This window comes from Onychostruthus taczanowskii, unplaced genomic scaffold (assembly GCF_017590055.1).
Source record: "Onychostruthus taczanowskii isolate IOZ18803 unplaced genomic scaffold, ASM1759005v1 scaffold63, whole genome shotgun sequence".
In the NCBI taxonomy this organism is placed as follows: Eukaryota; Metazoa; Chordata; class Aves; order Passeriformes; family Passeridae; genus Onychostruthus; species Onychostruthus taczanowskii.
This window is the reverse complement of record NW_024504012.1, coordinates 2,368,070-2,385,948: the sequence shown is the minus strand read 5'-3', so window position 1 is coordinate 2,385,948 and position 17,879 is coordinate 2,368,070. Positions and strand designations below refer to the sequence as shown.

Sequence of the window (17,879 nt, the reverse complement as noted above, 5' to 3'; positions counted from 1 at the left end):
ATTCCAGGTTGCTGCCGTGCTCCCTGCACAGCTGAGCAGGTCCCATCACTCACCCAAGCACTCTGGGAGAGGCTTTTTATATTTCCTTTGGGAAACGGATGAGCTGCTTGGTGCCAAATCTTTGCTGCTTCTTCCCTTCCCTTTGAGGGATCCCACCATCCCCCAAACTCTCCTGTGGCCACCAGACCAAGAACCATCACTCTCACATCTTGGCGTGACCCATCCTGCTGCCAGGAAAGCCCTCTGAGCCTACAAATGACACCACCAAGGCGTGGGAGCAGGACCCTGCTGAGGGAAAGAGCCCCCACCAGCTCCTGCTTCTCAACCCCCAGGCACAAGGTTATTCTTTAGGCAGCTCTTGTGGTGTTTGTTTGGGGGTTTTTTTGGCTTTTCTTTTTTTTTCCCCCCCAAAGGGCAGGAAAAGGCGCGGGAAGCTGCAAAAGCAGGTCTCGCTCGGGGGGCCAGAAATCTAAAGAAATCTAAATATATCCTCAAGTTGAATGCACAGCACAAGCTCACAGCCCACACGTCCCCTCCCTCGGGCTGCAGCGCATGGGAACCTTCAGGATTTCTTTGCTATAGGGGAAGAGAGGGGGGAAAACCTCAATAAACCCCTCAAACTCAGTCTGTCCTGGCTAAAAATAAACAGAGAGCAGGTTCAGTCTTATGCAGGGAGCCTTCATGGCCACTCCATTGCTTGCCAGGGAGCAGTTCCCTCACTGGGGAGGGGAACTGGGGACCTGTGGGCACCCAAAGCTTTCAGGAAGCAGCAGGGTGTGGATTTCATTCACAGAGAGGTTTGGGGATGATGGGGATGATGGGAAAAGCCATGGATCTCAAGGATCTTTGCCCTGGGAGCTGCGCCTGCCTTCCCTGCACTTCTCAGGTGCTTGCAGAGCAGGACAGCAGGTGCAAAACCACCACAGCTTCCATGGTTTGCGCTCCAAATCCTTGGCTTGGCAACTTCCAATGGTCTTTTCCTGGTGGTGACACCCATCGTGGCCCTGCCACAGCTGATGGTGTCCCCCAGCATCACCTCTCCAGCCCCTGACCTGCTCCTCCCTGCAAACCACAGCTGCATCCAGCTGAGAATCACACACAGGCCAGCACCCACAGCCTCACAGCCCAGCAAAAGGGGGAGAAAATGAATTATAAAAATACCTCTCAGCAGATTCCCTGGTCTGAGCAGCTCCCTGCAGCCCCTGACACCCGCTGCTGCTCTCCCCAGCACAGTAACAGATCTCCTTGTTCCCTTTAATGGCAGTAATTGAATCTCCTGCATGCAGGGCCATGCTTCACTCCCTGCCTGGGATCCATCAGTGACCCTGGCACTGGACAAGATCTGAATGGAAATGCTTTGCTTTCCCAAATCAGGTTAATGAGGAAATGGGTGCATTTCCTCTGCAAGGCCAGGACTGGCCCGGGGTGGGACACATCCTGCCACGGCCAAGTGTCAGGGTCTCCAGGCAGGGTGGGCACCTCCTGCCCCATTGCCTCCCTCCAGCACTGCCCTCCACTGGCCCTGGGAAGCTCTGGGGTGCCAGGGACAGGCAGGAATAATGCCAGAGGAAAACACCAAAGCTCAGCATAATCTTCTCTCTGAGTGCATGCAGGGAGGGAGGGAGTGGGGAAACAGGAAAAGGACACGATGCATTTCATTTTTCTGTTTCCTAAAGGGAATGCAAAAAATGCGCTGCCAGAAGCATTACTAAAAATCAAACATTTTCAAAATATTTGAAATAGGCACTGAGACCAACTTTGGTGCTGTTCTCCTCCAACCCACCAAGAAATTGCACCCAGATGCCCCAGCATCGATGCACAAACCCAGTCCTCATGTGTGCCTCCTGCTCTGCCTCTCCCCACATCATCCCTCACTGGGATCCCTCCACTTTTGCTCCCAAACTTTCACTTTCCCCCCTACCCAGACCACTCCTGCACCTTCCCCAGCACCCCCCTAACCACTCCTCAGGCAGGATGAACTTTTCCTGATGGAGCATTTGCAAAGCTTCACAGTTGTCTCCAGAGCAGACCGATGTGCCAGCACCTCTGCCTCTCCAGCTGGACATTGCAGCAGGGCATGGCTTCCATAGGATCAGCTTTAAGGCTGTTTCCTCATGGAACCTCGATCCCTGCTTTGTTTTGGGCATGCTGCAAGCCCAGAGAGGCAGCTTGGGCCCAGCGATATGATTTTCATTGTTGTATTACGTTCCTACATGGAGGAACATCCCCAGCTTCAGCTGTGCTGCTCTGGGGAAACAGACCCCTTCAGAACCTCACTCACAGACCCCAAGAGCCCCACAAGCCAGCCCTGGAGCACATCCACCAAGAGGTCTGGAACCAGCTTTCCAACACCTCACTGTCACATTCATAGTTTCTGAAAAATCCCTTTGTCCAGGATTCACTCCTGGGAAGCTCAGAAGCCCCAGAGAAAAAGGAAAACAATATTATCTGATTTGCTTCTCCTGTGTTTTGCTGCTTTGGAATGTGGTTGGATATTATTTATCCAACAGGTGATTGTTTCATTGGATTCTGGTGTGAGTTGTTTTGACTCTTTGTCCAGTCAGGGTCAAGCTGTGTCGAGACTGGCAAGAGAGCCATGAGTTTTCATTAGCTTTTAGCCTTCTGTAAGTATCCTTTAGTATAGCTTAGTATAATATTCTTTAATATAATACAGTATCATAAAATAATAAATTAGCCTTCTGAGAACATGGAGTCAGATTAATACTTCTGTCCTGCCACGAGGGACCCCACAAATACAATACCTCACCAACACCAGCACCAAACCTGCTAATGGAATTATAAATCCTGGGCTTATCAAAGATGAGCAAGGCAGCACTGAGAACCCCTGCCTTGAGCCTGGAGCTGCTGGGTGATGCCAGAGCACCCGTGGTACCCCCAGCAGCCCCCCTCAGCTCCCCCAGTGCTTCCAGACTTCCCCGTGCAGGCAGGGAGGAGGGTGTGGGCAGGCAGCTTTTGCTAGAACATGCCTGGAAGATGGGATCCAGCAGACACAGTTTGTTTCTTGCTGTGTCATTTCATTGCATACACACACACACAGAGGGAAAAAGGGGAAGAAGGGGAAAAAAAAAAGAAATAAGGCAGGAACATTTGGCAAGCTGGTGAGGGTCTGGCTTTGCTGAGTGTGGGGAAAGAAAGTGCTCTGTTTTTCCAAAGGGAGGAGAGGGGAGAGCAGGCTGGCTGCCACACACGTGCCTGGCAGCACCCACGGCTGGCAGCACGGGCACCAACTAGAGCCATTTGGGGGAAAACAGCTCATTTTTTGAGTTCGGAAGGGTTTGAACCATTGAGGTGGAACCTGCAGCCTCCTTTGTGGATCTGCTCTGAGCGTGTTTAAAGCAGCATTTCGGAGGAGGGAGAAGGAAAGGGCTCTGTCCCACGGTGTCACAAGCGCTGGGGACTTTTTGGCAGCCTCCATTCCCGCAGCCCAGCCCATCCCGCCAGGAATAGCTGCAGAGGCATCGCGGGCTCTGCTCGCTGCCGAGCTGCTCGGAGCTCTGGGTGCTGATTAAATTTTCATACCTGCCTGCCAGGATATTCTCTGTGTGCGTTGTGCCTTAATTTCTAACACATAAGAAGGGACTCCTGTTCCCCTCGCTAGCCGGAGACCCTGGTGCCGCCCCAGAGCACAGAGAGCTAAAGAGCTGTCACCATGATATTTTTATGAAAAATCCCTGTTTTGCTACTTTGGAATGTGATTTGGAGAATTGTTTATGCCAGCACTTGAATTGTTCTTACTTAGTGACCAATCCCAGTCCAGGGATTGGGACCATGGTCTGTCACAGGTTTTTATTATTCATTCCTTTCCAGCCTTCTGATGTGTTCCTTTCTCTCTATAGTTTAGTATAGTTTTAGTATAGCACTTTTTAATATAATATCATAACACAATAAATCAGCCCTCTAAGGAATATGGAGTCAGATTCATCTCTTCCTTCGTCCTGGGGCCTACAAACACATCGACAAAGAGCCAGGTGGTTTCCCTCTTTTTGCCATCCCTCCCACCTCTCTCTCCTCCTCCTCCTCTCCTCCTCTTCCCAGCTCCTTGCTGGGAGTCACCGTTGTGCATCACACTCCCAGCTTCCTGCTGTGCCGAGCTCTCCAGCCCATCACTGCGGTGTCAGGGCTGGTTCTGGGATCTTTGAGCCACCAGCAGAGCTCCCACAACTCTTGGTGTGTGGCTGGCACTGCTGCAGCTCTCCCAGGAGACAGACAGCAGTGTCCAGAGGACCTGCAGCAGCTCCTGGAGGTACTGGGGCTCAGGGGAGGTTTCCAAGATCATCTCAGGTCTGAGCAAATCCTCCAAAAAGAGGAAAACCCTCTCTGGTCAAGGCAATTTTGCTGCCTCTTTGGAAAGCCAGGCACTGTCCTCACTCTCCAAAAGGCTGAGGAGGAATCCCCCCAGAGCTGCTCCACGCTCAGGTCTCACTCACACTGCTCACACAAAGGTGCTTCAGGCAGGGCAAGTAGGGCTGAGCACCCCAAGGGATGGCTGTGAAACCCCAGGAATCAATGCCAACATGCAATGAGCAATTTTGTACTCACACACGTGGAAAAACAACTGCTCTGCAACAGATTCCTCCTCTGACCCCCTCCAAGGGTGACTGGGGCAAACGGGGCAAGAAGCAGAAGAGCCAAGCCTTGCTCACATCTCTGACCCATGTGCTCTGGCATGACCAGTGATACCAACACACCTCCCTTCCCCAGCATGCCAAATCAGGCTGGCCTGAGCAGCCCCTGATTCAAAAAGGAGGGATGTGCCACTGCATTTCAAAGGCAGCCTCCAGCAGAAGACCTTCAGTACTTTAATTGTAAGGAAGGTGAGGACAAACATTTTGTCCGGGCTTGTTGTCACAGGACAAGGGGTAGTGGTTTCAGTGTGAAAGATGGTTGATTTAAATTAGATATAGGGAAGAATTTAAAGTTCTGGAATGGCTGCCCAGGGAGGTGGTGCAGTCACCATCCCTGGGTGTGTTTAACAAAGCCTGGATGTGGCAATTGGTGCCAGGGTTTAGTTGAGGCTCTGGGGCTGGGTTGGACTTGATGATCTTTAAGGCCTCTTCCAACCCAGTCAGTCTGTGAATTTCTTTCCAAGGAGGCTGGTCACACACTGGCACAGGTTGCCCAGATAGGTGTTGGATGCCCCATCCCTGGAAGTGCTCAAGGCCAGGTTGGATGGGGCTCTGAGAAACCTGGACTAGGGGAAGGTGTCCCTGTCCGTGGCAGAGGAGTTGGACTGGATGATGTTTAAAAGGCCCCTTCCAACCCAAACCATTCTGTGATCCTGTGATCTCGAGTTTGGTGCCTCACACACAGAACCAGTCCGAGCAACTTGTGCAAACCCAGCACAAAATGCACACGGATTCACCAAAACCCTTCTGCACCCCACGCCTAGAGGAGATCCCAGACACTGAGGGGATCCTCCCCTGCTGGCCCCAGCCCCTCCAGCATGCTGGAAGCACGTGGGGGTTGAGTCACACATGCTGCAAACCCCCATCCTTGCCGCAGCTCCTGCTCCCAGCCACTCCTGCAGCGTGCCCGCACACACAGCTCACACTTGGCACCCAACCCACGGCCCTTCAGCCTCCTGGCTCTCTGCTGCAGCTGCCCAGCTCTGCATGGGGCTGCAAGACCCAGACCCACCTCCTCCGAGGCCATGGACACAGCTCTGCCCGCCACCGCTGCATTTTGGGAGGTGTTTTTGGAAGCCACCAGCAGCTTGGTGTTCTTTGCCCCAGCAAACGCTCCCCTCCTGCTCCAGAAGCACCCAGAAGGCTCTCAGCACTCAGCCCTGGCATCTCCTAAGGCTCCCTGTGCTGTTGGGCCCTCCTGCTTCCCTGTGGTCCCAATCCCTGGCGCGAGGAGAGGATGAGGAGCTCAGCCTGCGAGGCAGATCCACACAGGGAAGCACGCAGCAGGCTCAGAGCCTGTGAGCAGCGCCAGCAGCAACCACAGCAGCGTTTGGGCTGGGGAAGCCCCAGAGGTCATCCAGCCCAACCATCAACCCAGCAGTGCCAGCAGCAACCACAGCAGTTTTTGGGCTGGGTTAGCCCCAAGGGTCATCCAACCCAACCATCAACCCAGCAGCACCAAGGCCACCACTCACGTGTCCCCAAATCTGCCCATCTCTTTAAATCCCTCCAGTGCTTCCCTGGGCAGCCCGTGCCAGGGCTTTTGGAGAAGTTTATCCTAACGTGTCCCCAAATCTGCCCATCTTTTAAATCCCTCCAGTGCTTCCCTGGGCAGCCCATGCCAGGGCTTGACAACCCTTTTAGAGAAGTTTGTCCTGATATCCAATCCTGGACCTCGCCTGGTGCAACTTGAGGGCAATTTTTCTCACCCTGTTACCTGGGAGAAGAGACCAAACCCCATCTGGTCACAACCTTCCGTCAGGGAGTTGCAGACGTGGTGGTTTTAGTTTGAAATTGGCTGGAAATGTTAATTTTATGTAGTGGTTTTGGGTTGTTAATTTTAGATTTTCTTAATTTTGAGACTTTTTAATTAATGTTTTGATGAGTGTGGTGGGTTCTAGTGTTGGTTAATTATTAGTGTATTTATTTTTTGTTGTGAGATAGGATTAGGAGAAAGGTAAAGTAGGTTTAAAAATTTTAAAGGGTATAAAGAAAATTTGATTAATAGTAATTAAAAGGGGGAAAGAAGTAAGAATCAAAATAAACTCTTTAGATTACTTCTTTTTTTCCTTCTATTTTTTTTTTCTATTGGTAATGTAAAGAAATAAAACTTAAAAATTTTAGTTAGTTTATATTTTAAATAGTTTAGTTAGGGAGAAAAACTTTTTTGTTAAGGTTATGGAGATTTTTTTATAAGAGGCAAAAACCAGTTCCCTACCATGACAGTAGGGAAGTGAGGAAATCCCCCCTGGGCCTCCTTTTGTCCAAGGTGAACCCTCCCAGCTCCCTCAGGAAATTAAGATTTCACAGGGCAGATCGACAGGGGACACAGATCCTCTTTGCTTCCTGGGATGGTGGGAGCTGGGCTGAGCATCCGAAGCCACCAGTGTCACCTGTGCCCCCCTGCTGCAGCCCTGCCATCCCCCCAGGCCCCAGCAGCACTGCTTGATGACAAATGCATCCCTGCCCCAGGCTGGCACAGAGGCAGAGAAGCAGGACAGTGAGTCCCTGTACTTCCCTCTGGTCCCTACAGAAATCAGGCTGGGTCTGGAGCCAGCCCAGGGAAGGGGCCTCTGCTCCAGGAGAAGAAAACCAAAATACTTCTTAGCCCTTGTTTCAGACCACAGAGGCAGTCCCAAAGCCAAACACCCCCCAAAACAAATCAAAGCCCTCCAGGCTCCCAGGGACAGGAGCTGGAAAAGCAACAACACCCCACAATTCTTTTATTTCAACCCATACTGCAATTTCTATTTCGTGAAGGCAAAGTTGACACAAAGAAAGCAAAAAGCAAGCACAAGGATGAAATAATCCATGTGGAAATTAGCTTGTTGTAATGCTGCCTGCAAATTCCAGGAGCCACACTGGTAGACCTGGTAGAATGGTGGGAAAACAGATCTTAAAATCATGATAATAGTCACACAGGGGAATTCTGCAGTAAGCAATTTCTTTGAGAGATTGCTAAAGTGGTTTTCCTGCCATCTCCCTCTCCCCTGCAGCGTTAATCCACAAGGACACAGCCCCCCATCACTTTATGCCAGTGGGAAAGTGGAGCCCCCCAAAGCTGGGGCATGGCCTGGGCATGGTTAGCAGCAGGAGCCTGCTCTGCCTCACTGCCCCAAGTGATGAAGGTGATGGCAGAGCACCCCTGTGGTTTCCCAGCCCTCCTCCTGCATCCCCCAGAGACTGCATCCCCCATCTTCTTATCAAAACAAAAGAGACAAAAATCCATTTTTCTGTCTCCAGGTAGCAAAAGGACCAAGCACCCCCAACCTTTGCAGCACGAGGCCCCCTGAGAGTCCTGGGGAGGACGGGAGGTGCAGCCCAGCAGTGCTGGGAATTCCAGCTCTGGCCAACCCCGAGGTGAATCAGCAGCATTTAATGCTACCAAGGCCACAAACTCTCATTCAATTAAAAGCTAAGGAAGGTCCCTGCTCCTTTCCATAACTGGTCAGTAACAGCTGGTTCTTTGCAGAGGGACAGGGAAGGGAGGCACCTTATGGTCCTGGCTGTTGGGACTGTGGTGACAGAGCGTGACAGTGACAGAGCACCTCTGCCCAGCTTTGCTGAACGGGCTGGGAAGATGATTTGGATCCCCACAGGGGTCCCTGAGAGCCCCCAGTTCAGCAGCTAGGGTAGTGAAAAGGGGTTCCTGCAGGGAAGGCACAGCTTTCAGAGCTCCCAGCTCCTGGGGTTTCAGACCCAGGTGATGAATCAGCAAATCCCAGACACTGAAGGGATCAGGTCCAGCCTTCCCAGCAAGGACACCCCGAGCAGCAGGGAGGAGTGGAGACCAGACTCACTCAAACAAACCCCTGAGGTCCATCAGAACATGAACTGCCCATCTGTTCCCCATCCCCTCACACCCCACCAGCAGAACTCCAGCACGGGCAGCACTGCTGCTGGTTGCTGCAGGCTCCAAAGGCTGGGAAGGGGGAGACGGGGGGACCACTGATGGAAGAAGGTTTTGCAGGGAGACAGCCATCAACACAGGAGCAAGGCTCAGGGCAGGTGGCTGGCACCAGCCCCAGGCATGCACAGGCTGCACATGATACACTGGCAAACCACCTTCCCTGATATACTCAATCAAACCTGGGCAACAGGTGCTGTGGGTGAGTCTCCAGTCCCACTGACACACCAGAAGCAGACACAAAATTGAAGATTTTTGGTCTGAACTCCCGGGTGGTTCAATCCTAATTCATTCCCCCACTGACACAGCAAGATCCTGACACTGCTGTCTCCTTCAGGAAGAGGAAAACCAAATCCTCGTGGAAAGGTCAAGCCTCTGCAATGAACTCTCCCCTTTCTACTCCAGTCTAGGTTTCACAATCCATCTGTCCACACACGCCATCCTGCACCCCCAGAGGGACCCTGTGACAGACTCAGCAAGGAAGGGGGCCCCAATGCTGACAGCCTGGGGTTTCAAAACAGCCTTTCCCCAGATGCCAGCGTCCCTCCTGCAGCAGTTTCCCCACCACATGCCATCCAATTTGCCTCCTGCAGAGCAATGCCACTCTGCAAATCCCCGGGCGTTATGGGAACCAGGGTATAAAAACATTCCCGGTGCAGTGACGCCAAAATTGATGCTGAAATTAGGCTGGGAACAGAACAGGCATGGTTGCTTCTAGCCCACAAACTCAAACATGCCTATATGGCCAGTCGCCCACGGCGATATTGCACTCTGGGATAACCTGGAGCTTTTTATCCAGCTTTGCCCTCACGTTGCTCTCTGGGCACCCCAAGGGCTTGGGCATCAGCAGCTTCCAGCAGCTGCAAACCACAGGAACTCAGCCCAGCCATTCCCTGCTCCATCAGCACAAAGATCCCAGCTCCCCGCTGGATGCTGAAATGCTGTCCCTGCCCCAGAGAAGGGATCTGAGCCCAGCTCTGAGGTTTTCCCAGGGCACCAGACATCCTCTGCCCGCTCTGCAATGCCCAGAAAACGTGTCCACTCTCCCAGAGCAGCCCTGGGGAGCACAGGAGGAGCAGGCAAGGCAGGAAGCCTCCCCAGGCACAGCCTTCCAGCAGGAGGATTACTGCAGGACATGCCCACGAGGTTTTGCTCTCTGAAGTGAGCCAGAGATGGGGACCAGGCCCTTAGAGCTCCCTTTGCCTGGAGGCACGGAACACACCCAAAGTCTGGAAAGATTAACCCCATTTCCATGCCATAGATAGGGACCAGGCCCTTAGAGCTCCCTTTGCCTGGAGGCACAGAACATGCCCAAATTCTGGAAAGATTAACCCCATTTCCATCACAAAGGGAACTCTGGATCTTCCGAGCTTCCAGCACACAGAAACAGCTCCCAGCTGCCCACCCGGAGCAGCCCTACTCACGTTGTACAGGACTGTGGTCCACCCTTCCATGGTGATGCACTGGAAGACGGTCAGCACAGCAAAGAGGATGTTGTCGAACTGCGTGATCCCATCGTTGGGACCGATCCACTCCCGGCATTCGTAGCCCGGGGGGCAGCCCTGCACCCCGCAGGGATGGGGAGGGTCCAGCTCCTCTAGTTCACCTGCAGCACACAGCAGAGAGCCAAAGGAAGCAGAGGTGAGGGACAGCTCATCCCAGCTCTTTTCCACTCGTGGGATGTGGAGAGGGTGCCTGTCGCGTTCATATTTTCTGGAAAATCCCCTTGCCCAGGATTCCTCTCCTGGGAAGCTCAGAAGCCTCAGAGAAAAAGGAATACAATGTTATCTCATTTGCTTCTCCTGTGTTTTGCTGCTTTGGAATGTGGTTGGAGATTGTTTAACCAACAGGTGATTGTTTCATTGCAAACGTGAATTGGTTTGACTCTTTGGCCAATCAGTGCCAAGCTGTGTCAGAGCTCTGGAAAGAGTCACGAGTTTTATTATTATCTTTTTAGCCTTCTGTAAGTATCCTTTCTGCATTCTTTAGTATTCTTTAGTATAGTTTAGTTTAGTATTCTTTAATATAATTTAGTATCCTAAAATAACAAATTTGCCTCCTGAGAACATGGAGTCAGGTTCATCATTCCTTCCTGCCACGAGTGCACACAACAAATAGAACAGGTGCCCAGCCCTTGTCCTCACCTGAATTGTTTGTGTAGCAGGCTCGGTGCAGCTTCCCGCTGTAGAACTCCAGGCCGATGATGGCAAACATGAGAATAGCAAAAAAGAGCAGCAGGCCGATCTGCAGGAGAGGCACCATGGCCTTCATTATGGATTTCAGGACAATCTGCAAGCCTGGGAGAGGAGAGGAGAAAAAGGGCACAGCTCAGAGCAGCAATGCAAACCCCTTTCCAGGGACACATCCATCCCAAATCTGGCAGGAGGAAGACAGGGAGCAGAGAGGATGGACAGCCAACAGAGAGGTGCAAGAAGCCAGCACAGCCTGGAGGAGCCCTCTGGGCAGGAAGATGCTGGAGGAAAGCACCATTGAAAGGGAGGGAAAGCCAAGCTACAGAGCAACCTCCAGCAGAGGTTGTTTCTGGCCCCCACTCCAATGTCCTGTCTGTCCCTGCCCCAGCTGGACTTGGTGGGACATGGCTTGTGCATCTCTGTCCCCCTGGTTGCCCCCAGGGCATGGATCCAGCCCTGCCAGTGCCCAGGGCAGGAGGGACAGGAGGACTGGTGCCAGCAGCAGCTTAGTTTTTTTATTTATGCCTGTGCCAACAGATTAAATCTTGCAACAAAAAGAAAAAAGGAAAAAAACACCACCAAGAAATCTCCCCTGAACAAACCCCAGTCCTGAAAGGATCCACCCACTGCCTTCTGGCCAGGAAAGAGGAGCTGCCAGCGAGCTCTGCAGGGGACAGTGCCACCCGGGGACACCAAGTGCTGCCACCTTTGAGTTCCCTCTAGATGGAAAGGTGGGATTGATGCCTCGGGTTTGAGCTTTTAAGTTTTCAGATTCTGTGCTGCTTCAGTGTGTGGATCTGGGCTTCATATGAGGGGATGGTGAGCTCTCTGCACAGAGCAGGGAGACAAAACAATTCCTTCTCCAGCTGGGCACCAAGGACAAATGATCCAAATCTCAGCCCAAGAGCACAAACACCGTGGGCTGAAGAGAGAAAAACAAAAAGGATGGGACTGCAGGGGCTAAAGCTGGAATTGGACAATTAACTCCAATATGCAAATGGAGCAGAACTGATAAAAGTGAGAGACTTCGTGACCAAGTGTCCATTTTGTGACCATTTTGGTTCATCTTGGGTGCAGCCCTGGCTGGGCTCTTGTGCTGCCCAAGGTGGATCCATTGAGGCCTTTTAATAAACCCCTACTTTATTCTTTAACTCCATCCAGCCTCTGTTCTAGCTCAGCCTTGACAGAGCATCAAGATAAGGTGGCACAAGGACCCCTCTCCCCCCAGGGACATCAGGGACAGATGCAGACACCCAGGGAGGAAGATCAGGAGCATCCAACTTACTGGGAATGCCCGAGACGAGCTTCAGCGGCCTGAGCACGCGCACGGCCCGCAGCGTCCGCAGGTCCACGTGGGTGTTGAAGTGTGTCCCGGCCGTGGCCAGGATGCTGTGGGCACACAGGGACAGAGCAGAGTTAGCCCAGGGGAAGCCCTTGGCCACGTCAGTGCCATGTTGTCAAACCAGGCCACAAGCCTCAGATAAGAGTGCCATGCTCTGCTGGCTGAGCTAGCCGGGCTACAGCCCACCAAGGGGACTTTCTGAGTTTGTCACCTCTTGGGAGCAGCAAGAGGTTCTATTGTTTAATATTGTTCATTTTTTGTGCTTATGCCTGTTAAATAAACAGATTTTTCCCGCTTTTCTCCAAGGAAATCTTTTCCTCAACCAGTTGGGGAAGCCATGAAGCTTCTCAAGCCATGTCCCTGAGCAGGGACAGAGATTAACTCCTCCCAAAGGTCAGCAAGACTCCTTTGATGCTCACACCCAAGTTCACAGGCAGCTATGACCAGACAAAGGCACACAGGGACCCCCGAGCCCCAGCAGCCCCCCATCAGTGCCCCCCACACCCAGGATGGCTGGGAACAGCCCCATATCACCCACGGATCCCAGCTGGGGTCTCAAGGATCGTGCAGAATCCCTCCCAGGAAGGTGGCACATGGCCCAGGAGCAGCACCTCGGGGATGTGAGTGCCTCCCCTCCGTGCTCCTGTGGCAGCACCTCCAGCCATGAGCTGCCCTGGCTTTTTCCACACACGGAGCTTCCTCAGAGTCCCACCTCTGGGACTGCTGAGAAGGAGCCCAGAACCTCGCACACATTCCAAAATCTATAGTAATGAAAGTTTGATGACCTTGGAAGGCAACCAGCAGGCACAGGAAGGACTCCAGAGGTTTTCTTTTAAAACACAAAGATTTTTTTTTTTTTCCAAGCCCGTCTCTGGAAAACAAATTGGAGCAAGGAGGGAGCTGGTGCACACCGAGTCCAGCAGTGGAAACACTCAGGGACCCTGCACCTGCTCTGGGAACACTGGGAACAGGGATGCTGCACCTCAGGGATGCTGGCAGAATCCTCTCCCATCCAGGTGCTGGGTGAGGAGCAGAGAAGTTGCACTAGAGCAGCAGGGGGTGGGAGAGGAGGGGATGGGGAGGAGAACAGGACAGAGGGAGGCAGCAACCTCAGGGCTGTTTGCAGTAATCCAAAAACTGAGGGAAATTGGGTCATTGTTCCACTAATTCATCTAATTACAGGCCAGAGCAGCTCTCTGGCGTGCTGAGCAATTAGCACTCTTTCTCTCACCCTCTCCCTGAGGTACAGCAGGTACCAACCTGTCCCTCCAGAAAGGCAGCTGGGTTTCCTAGGATACCCTGGCAGCTGTCACATCTGCAAACCGGGTTCTTTCAGCTCCTTTCCCCAGCCTCCTCTTCCTCCCTGCCCCAGTGCAAGCCTCAGCAGCAGTGGGGTGCATCACCCACAACACCCTGTGTATCACACTTCTTATGCCTGATATTTACAGGGATCTTTTACCCTTGCTGGCACTTTCCCTTTCCACACCCAGTCTCCATGCCCCAGCCCGTGTCCAGCCCCTGCTGCCCACAGGACTGACAGGAGAGCAGAAAAGGGACTTAATTAAGTCAGAAGCAGCCAGAGCTGTGCTGTTAAATTGGTTGTAAGATCAAAATCAATAAGTATGATAAAGCACGGCCACTCGGCAGCACGAGGGAGGCAGAAGAGTCACTTCCCACCCCTTCACCCACCAAGCCAGCGAGAGGAAGGTACCCCAGTGCTCCCCAAAATTCCAGCACAGGGGACACACTGTGCCAACACCGTGCTGGAAACCCTCCTTCAGCTTTTTCTCCTGCTGTCCCAGCCCCTGGAGAGCCACCAGCCTCCCAAAGGGGCAGGAACAGCCCCAGCCAGGACTGAGCAGCCCCGGGGGGCCGGGGATGCTCCGGGGCAGGATGCAGGCTCCAGCCAGCCCAGCACAGCTGGAAAGGCTCCGCAGCAGAGCAGCACTGGGATGAGCAGCTCTCTGCTCTCTCCTCTCACCCGGGGCAGACCGCCGCTCCCCGGGCAGGAGCAGCGCCCGGCTGCAGAGTCCTCGGCTAACCCAGATTTGTGTGAAGGGCTCCGGAGCGCCGTGCTCAGCCTCCAGGCAAGGCTCGGGCGGTTCCAGGGCGCTCCTTCCCCGCGCTCTAGATTAGCTGCTAAGAATGGGACTCCTCTGTGGCAAGGTGACGTGCTCCTTGTCCTCTCCGGGGGACAGGGGACATCACGAGCTCTTTGGGAAGGAGGTTTGGACAGATCACCAGAGCGAGGCGGTGGCACTCGGAGCTGTCACCCGAGCGGTGACAGAAGGCTGACCCGCTGCCGTGACACAGGGGCTGCACATCCTGCTGCAGGCAGCGAGGGCAGAGGCACCGGGACACACGGCAGCTGCTCCCTGCCAGCCCAGAGCCTCCGGGCACGGGCTGAGCAGCCCTACATCACCCTCACACCTAATAAAGCGGCTGGGAAAAGCAAACCAAGCTTCCAGGCACGCCAGCCTGGCTGCTGGCTGCTTTTCCCAAGCCCTTGTGTGGCTGGAAGTTACACACATCTCCTCTCCTGGATAGCCAGGCTTCACTGGTAGCACAGTTAATTATAAATCCAATGCTACAAACACACCGTGCTGCTTTGGGCTTCAGTATACCTCACCTGGCAATTGTTTATTAACCCTCCAACCATGCCTTTTACTATTTTTTTTTAATATATAAACTCTTATCAGCCAGAACTTTCTGAATTCAGGTTTCTCACAGCTCCTGAGATGGGACTTGGGCTGTGACAGACCTTTGTGCTGCCACAGGGCAGCAGCCCTGGTATCTGTAGAACAATTTAAACCCTTTTCGATCACTTACAATATCCGCGTCTGATGTGCTAATAATTATTCTTTATTTTTAGGCAAGGACCCAAACTAAAATTACATCTCACCATCCAAGTTATTTGAAAAAAGCTGCCAGATTTAGGCTATAAAAATCCCAATGATCTCATGCTTTTCATCATATGTACTGGAGGAAAAAAAGAAGGGGAAAAAAAAAAAGTGAAGGCGTTTTTATAGGTCACCCAGGCAAAGGGGTTAGTTTTACTTCAGAGGAAAGGGGGAAGAGAGACTTCAGGTGGAGAAAAGAGCAGAGGGGAGCTTTTGGAAGGATGCAAATGAGAGAGGAGGCAGGATGGGAAATATATGCTAATCCCCCGAAGTATAATTGAATAGTGAGCAATCACCAGCAGACAAAAACACTCTTTCAGGAGAGGAAAAAAAATAATAATCCATCGCTTTGTGTTTGCAACCAGGATGATTATTTGATTTTATTTATTTGGAGGCTCCGGGGAGGAGGGCGAGCTCCCCCTGGGGCCGCCACACCTGCGGGCTCTGGGGCTCGGCAGAGCCGGGCTCAGCCCCCGGCGCAGCCCCAGCTCGCAGCAGCTGAGCAGAGCACACGCCCTCGCCTCCAGCTGAAGACCTGCACCTTTAGATCTCTTCCCGCAGGGGTCAAAAGAAGGGAAAAAACAAAACAAAAAAAAAAAAAAAAAAACCAAGAATAATCTCATTTTAAAGGATTCCTGCTCTTTGGGACCGTGAAGAATAAAGCACGAGTGGTGCTCGACAGCGGTGCCCACACAACGTCAACGCTGAATTTGGTCAGCATCCCACTCGACAGCAGCCAGCGTGGCCCCTGTGCCTGTGCATTGCTGGGCTCCCATGCCTATCAGCATCCCATCCCATCCCATCTCATCCCATCCCATCCCATCCCATCCCCATCACCATCCCATCCCATCCCATCCCCATCCCATCCCCATCCACATCCCATCCCCAGCTCTCAGCCCTAAGGAACAGCACACACAGCTCAGAGCTTCACATCAGAGACTCCAAGCAAAGGCTGAACCCCAAATTATCAGATTGACCCTCGATTCATCCCCCCCGACCCCAAAGTGAGCCCCCCTGAAGCATTCCCCTCGGGGAGCGCTGCTGAAGCTCGCACAGACACACTGTCCCAGCAAAGGGTGTGCTGGGTGGGGAGAGACATAGGCTGAGACAGACTAATCTCAGCCCAAAATCTGGGGCAGGCAGGGTGCTGGCTGGCATGCAAATTAATATTTATAATTAAGTGGAAAGGCCCCTGAAGGCTTGCACTGCCACCTGACTCTATGAGGGAGACTAGTTCATAATTAATACACTGGTCAAAGGGCTCACAGAAAGTGAGTTACCTGATGAACTCACCCCATTCCTGCCCTGTCTGGGGGTGAATCAAGGGGGTGAATCCATCCCTGCCCTCTCTGCAGGCAGCATCATATGCAGCAGGATGTTCTCACATTTCTTGGGTGCCACCCTGGCTTGAGGCAGGGCCAGCAGGCTCAGGTCATGCACTCTGAGGATGCCACAGCAGAGCACAGCCCTGGGGACACCAAGGGACAGGGACACCAGGGCCAAGTCCCGCCCTTGGCACAGTTCAGAGCAGCGTCAAAGCCTCCACCACCGTGGCTCGCTCTTTCTGGGTTTTGGGGCTGTGACCCAGGTGGATTGAGCTGCTGCACAGCTCCTGCTCCTGCCCCTCCCAGCAGCTTGGAGAGGTCTGGATGGGCACAAGTGACTCCCTGAGCGGTGTGATGAGGCTGAAGGACAAAATCTGCCTTTATCAGCCTTTGATCTGGGGGCTGAGATGATCCCCCAAGGCCACCCCTTCCCCGAGAAGCCCCCAGGATTTGGGGCATGAAGGAGCATCTCCTGTCCTGCACCCTGCGGGTTGGCCAAACATCTCCCTCCTGCCTCCATCCCCACGCTGCCTGTCAGCAGATACAGGATTTGCTGATAAAACTGCGTTTGCACACACAGGAGCTGGTGGAAACCTAAAGCCACTGACAGCAGAGAGGAGAGCTGGCCCCACAGGAGAAGCAGAGATCGGGAAGGGCCGATCACAGCGGGACCTGTCTGAGCTCGTGCCAAAGGAGGGGTAGGAGGCCCCAGAGCAGCCAGCTGTGTGAGCCCACCTTCTCACCGAGGATGAGGAGGAAGCAACCCCTTTTCCTCAGGCCATGCCCCCCACCCCATCTCCCAGAGCAGTGCACTGACTGTGCAAAGAAGGCTTTACCCCCAGAGGACAGTGAGGGCATGCCCCAGAGCAGGAGCTCTGCCGGGGTGTCGGGGTGCAGCAGGAGCCTCTGGGGACCACAGGGAGGGGAGGCAGTGCCCCCAGGGACCAGCAGCCACGTGGGAGGGACTGACTCACTCTGCGGCTTCAGGAAACCAACGGGTGGGGAAGGATGGAGCCGGGATCGCGTGAGCGGCACGCGGGCTGGATCCTGCGCTGGGAGAAGGGGGTGCCTGGCTCCCCCAAAGCCAGAGCCAGAGCTCTGCCTGCCCAGGTGATGCCTCAGCTTTGAGCTTTTGTATTTTCCAGATTCTGTGCTGCTTTGGTGTGTGGGTCCGGGCTTCTTGTTAGGGGATGGTGAGCTCTCTGCACAGAGCAGGGAGACAAAACAATTCCTTCTCTAGCTGGGGACCAAGGACAAATGATCCAAATCTCAGGCCCAAGAGCACAAACACTGTGGGATGAAGAGAGAAAAACAAGAAGGATGGGACTGCATGGACTAAAGCTGTAATTAAACCATTAACTCCAATATGCAAATGGACCAAAACTGTTAAAAGTGTGAGACCCCTGACCAGTTGTCCATTTTGTGGCCATTTTGGGATGTGCTGCCCAAGGTGGATCCATTGAAGGCTCCTAATAAATCCCTACTTTATTCTTTATCTCCACCTAGTCCCTGTTCTAAGTCAACCTTCACAAGACATCACAGGGATCTCCACGCCCCATCCCCAGCA

General features: G+C 53.2%; 1 protein-coding gene across 1 annotated transcript in view; it reads right to left on the bottom strand.

Annotated features, from left to right (window-relative positions):
* The window catches only part of CACNA1E (calcium voltage-gated channel subunit alpha1 E), a 93,588-nt gene that overhangs the window by 61,574 nt on the left and 14,135 nt on the right, over positions 1-17,879 (bottom strand). The window contains exons 4-6 of the mRNA XM_041419978.1: positions 12,031-12,134; positions 10,698-10,850; positions 9,978-10,159 (exon numbers count right to left, since the gene is read on the bottom strand). Coding sequence (XP_041275912.1) covers positions 9,978-10,159; positions 10,698-10,850; positions 12,031-12,134 — 439 coding nt within the window. The remainder of the gene's footprint in view (positions 1-9,977; positions 10,160-10,697; positions 10,851-12,030; positions 12,135-17,879) is intronic.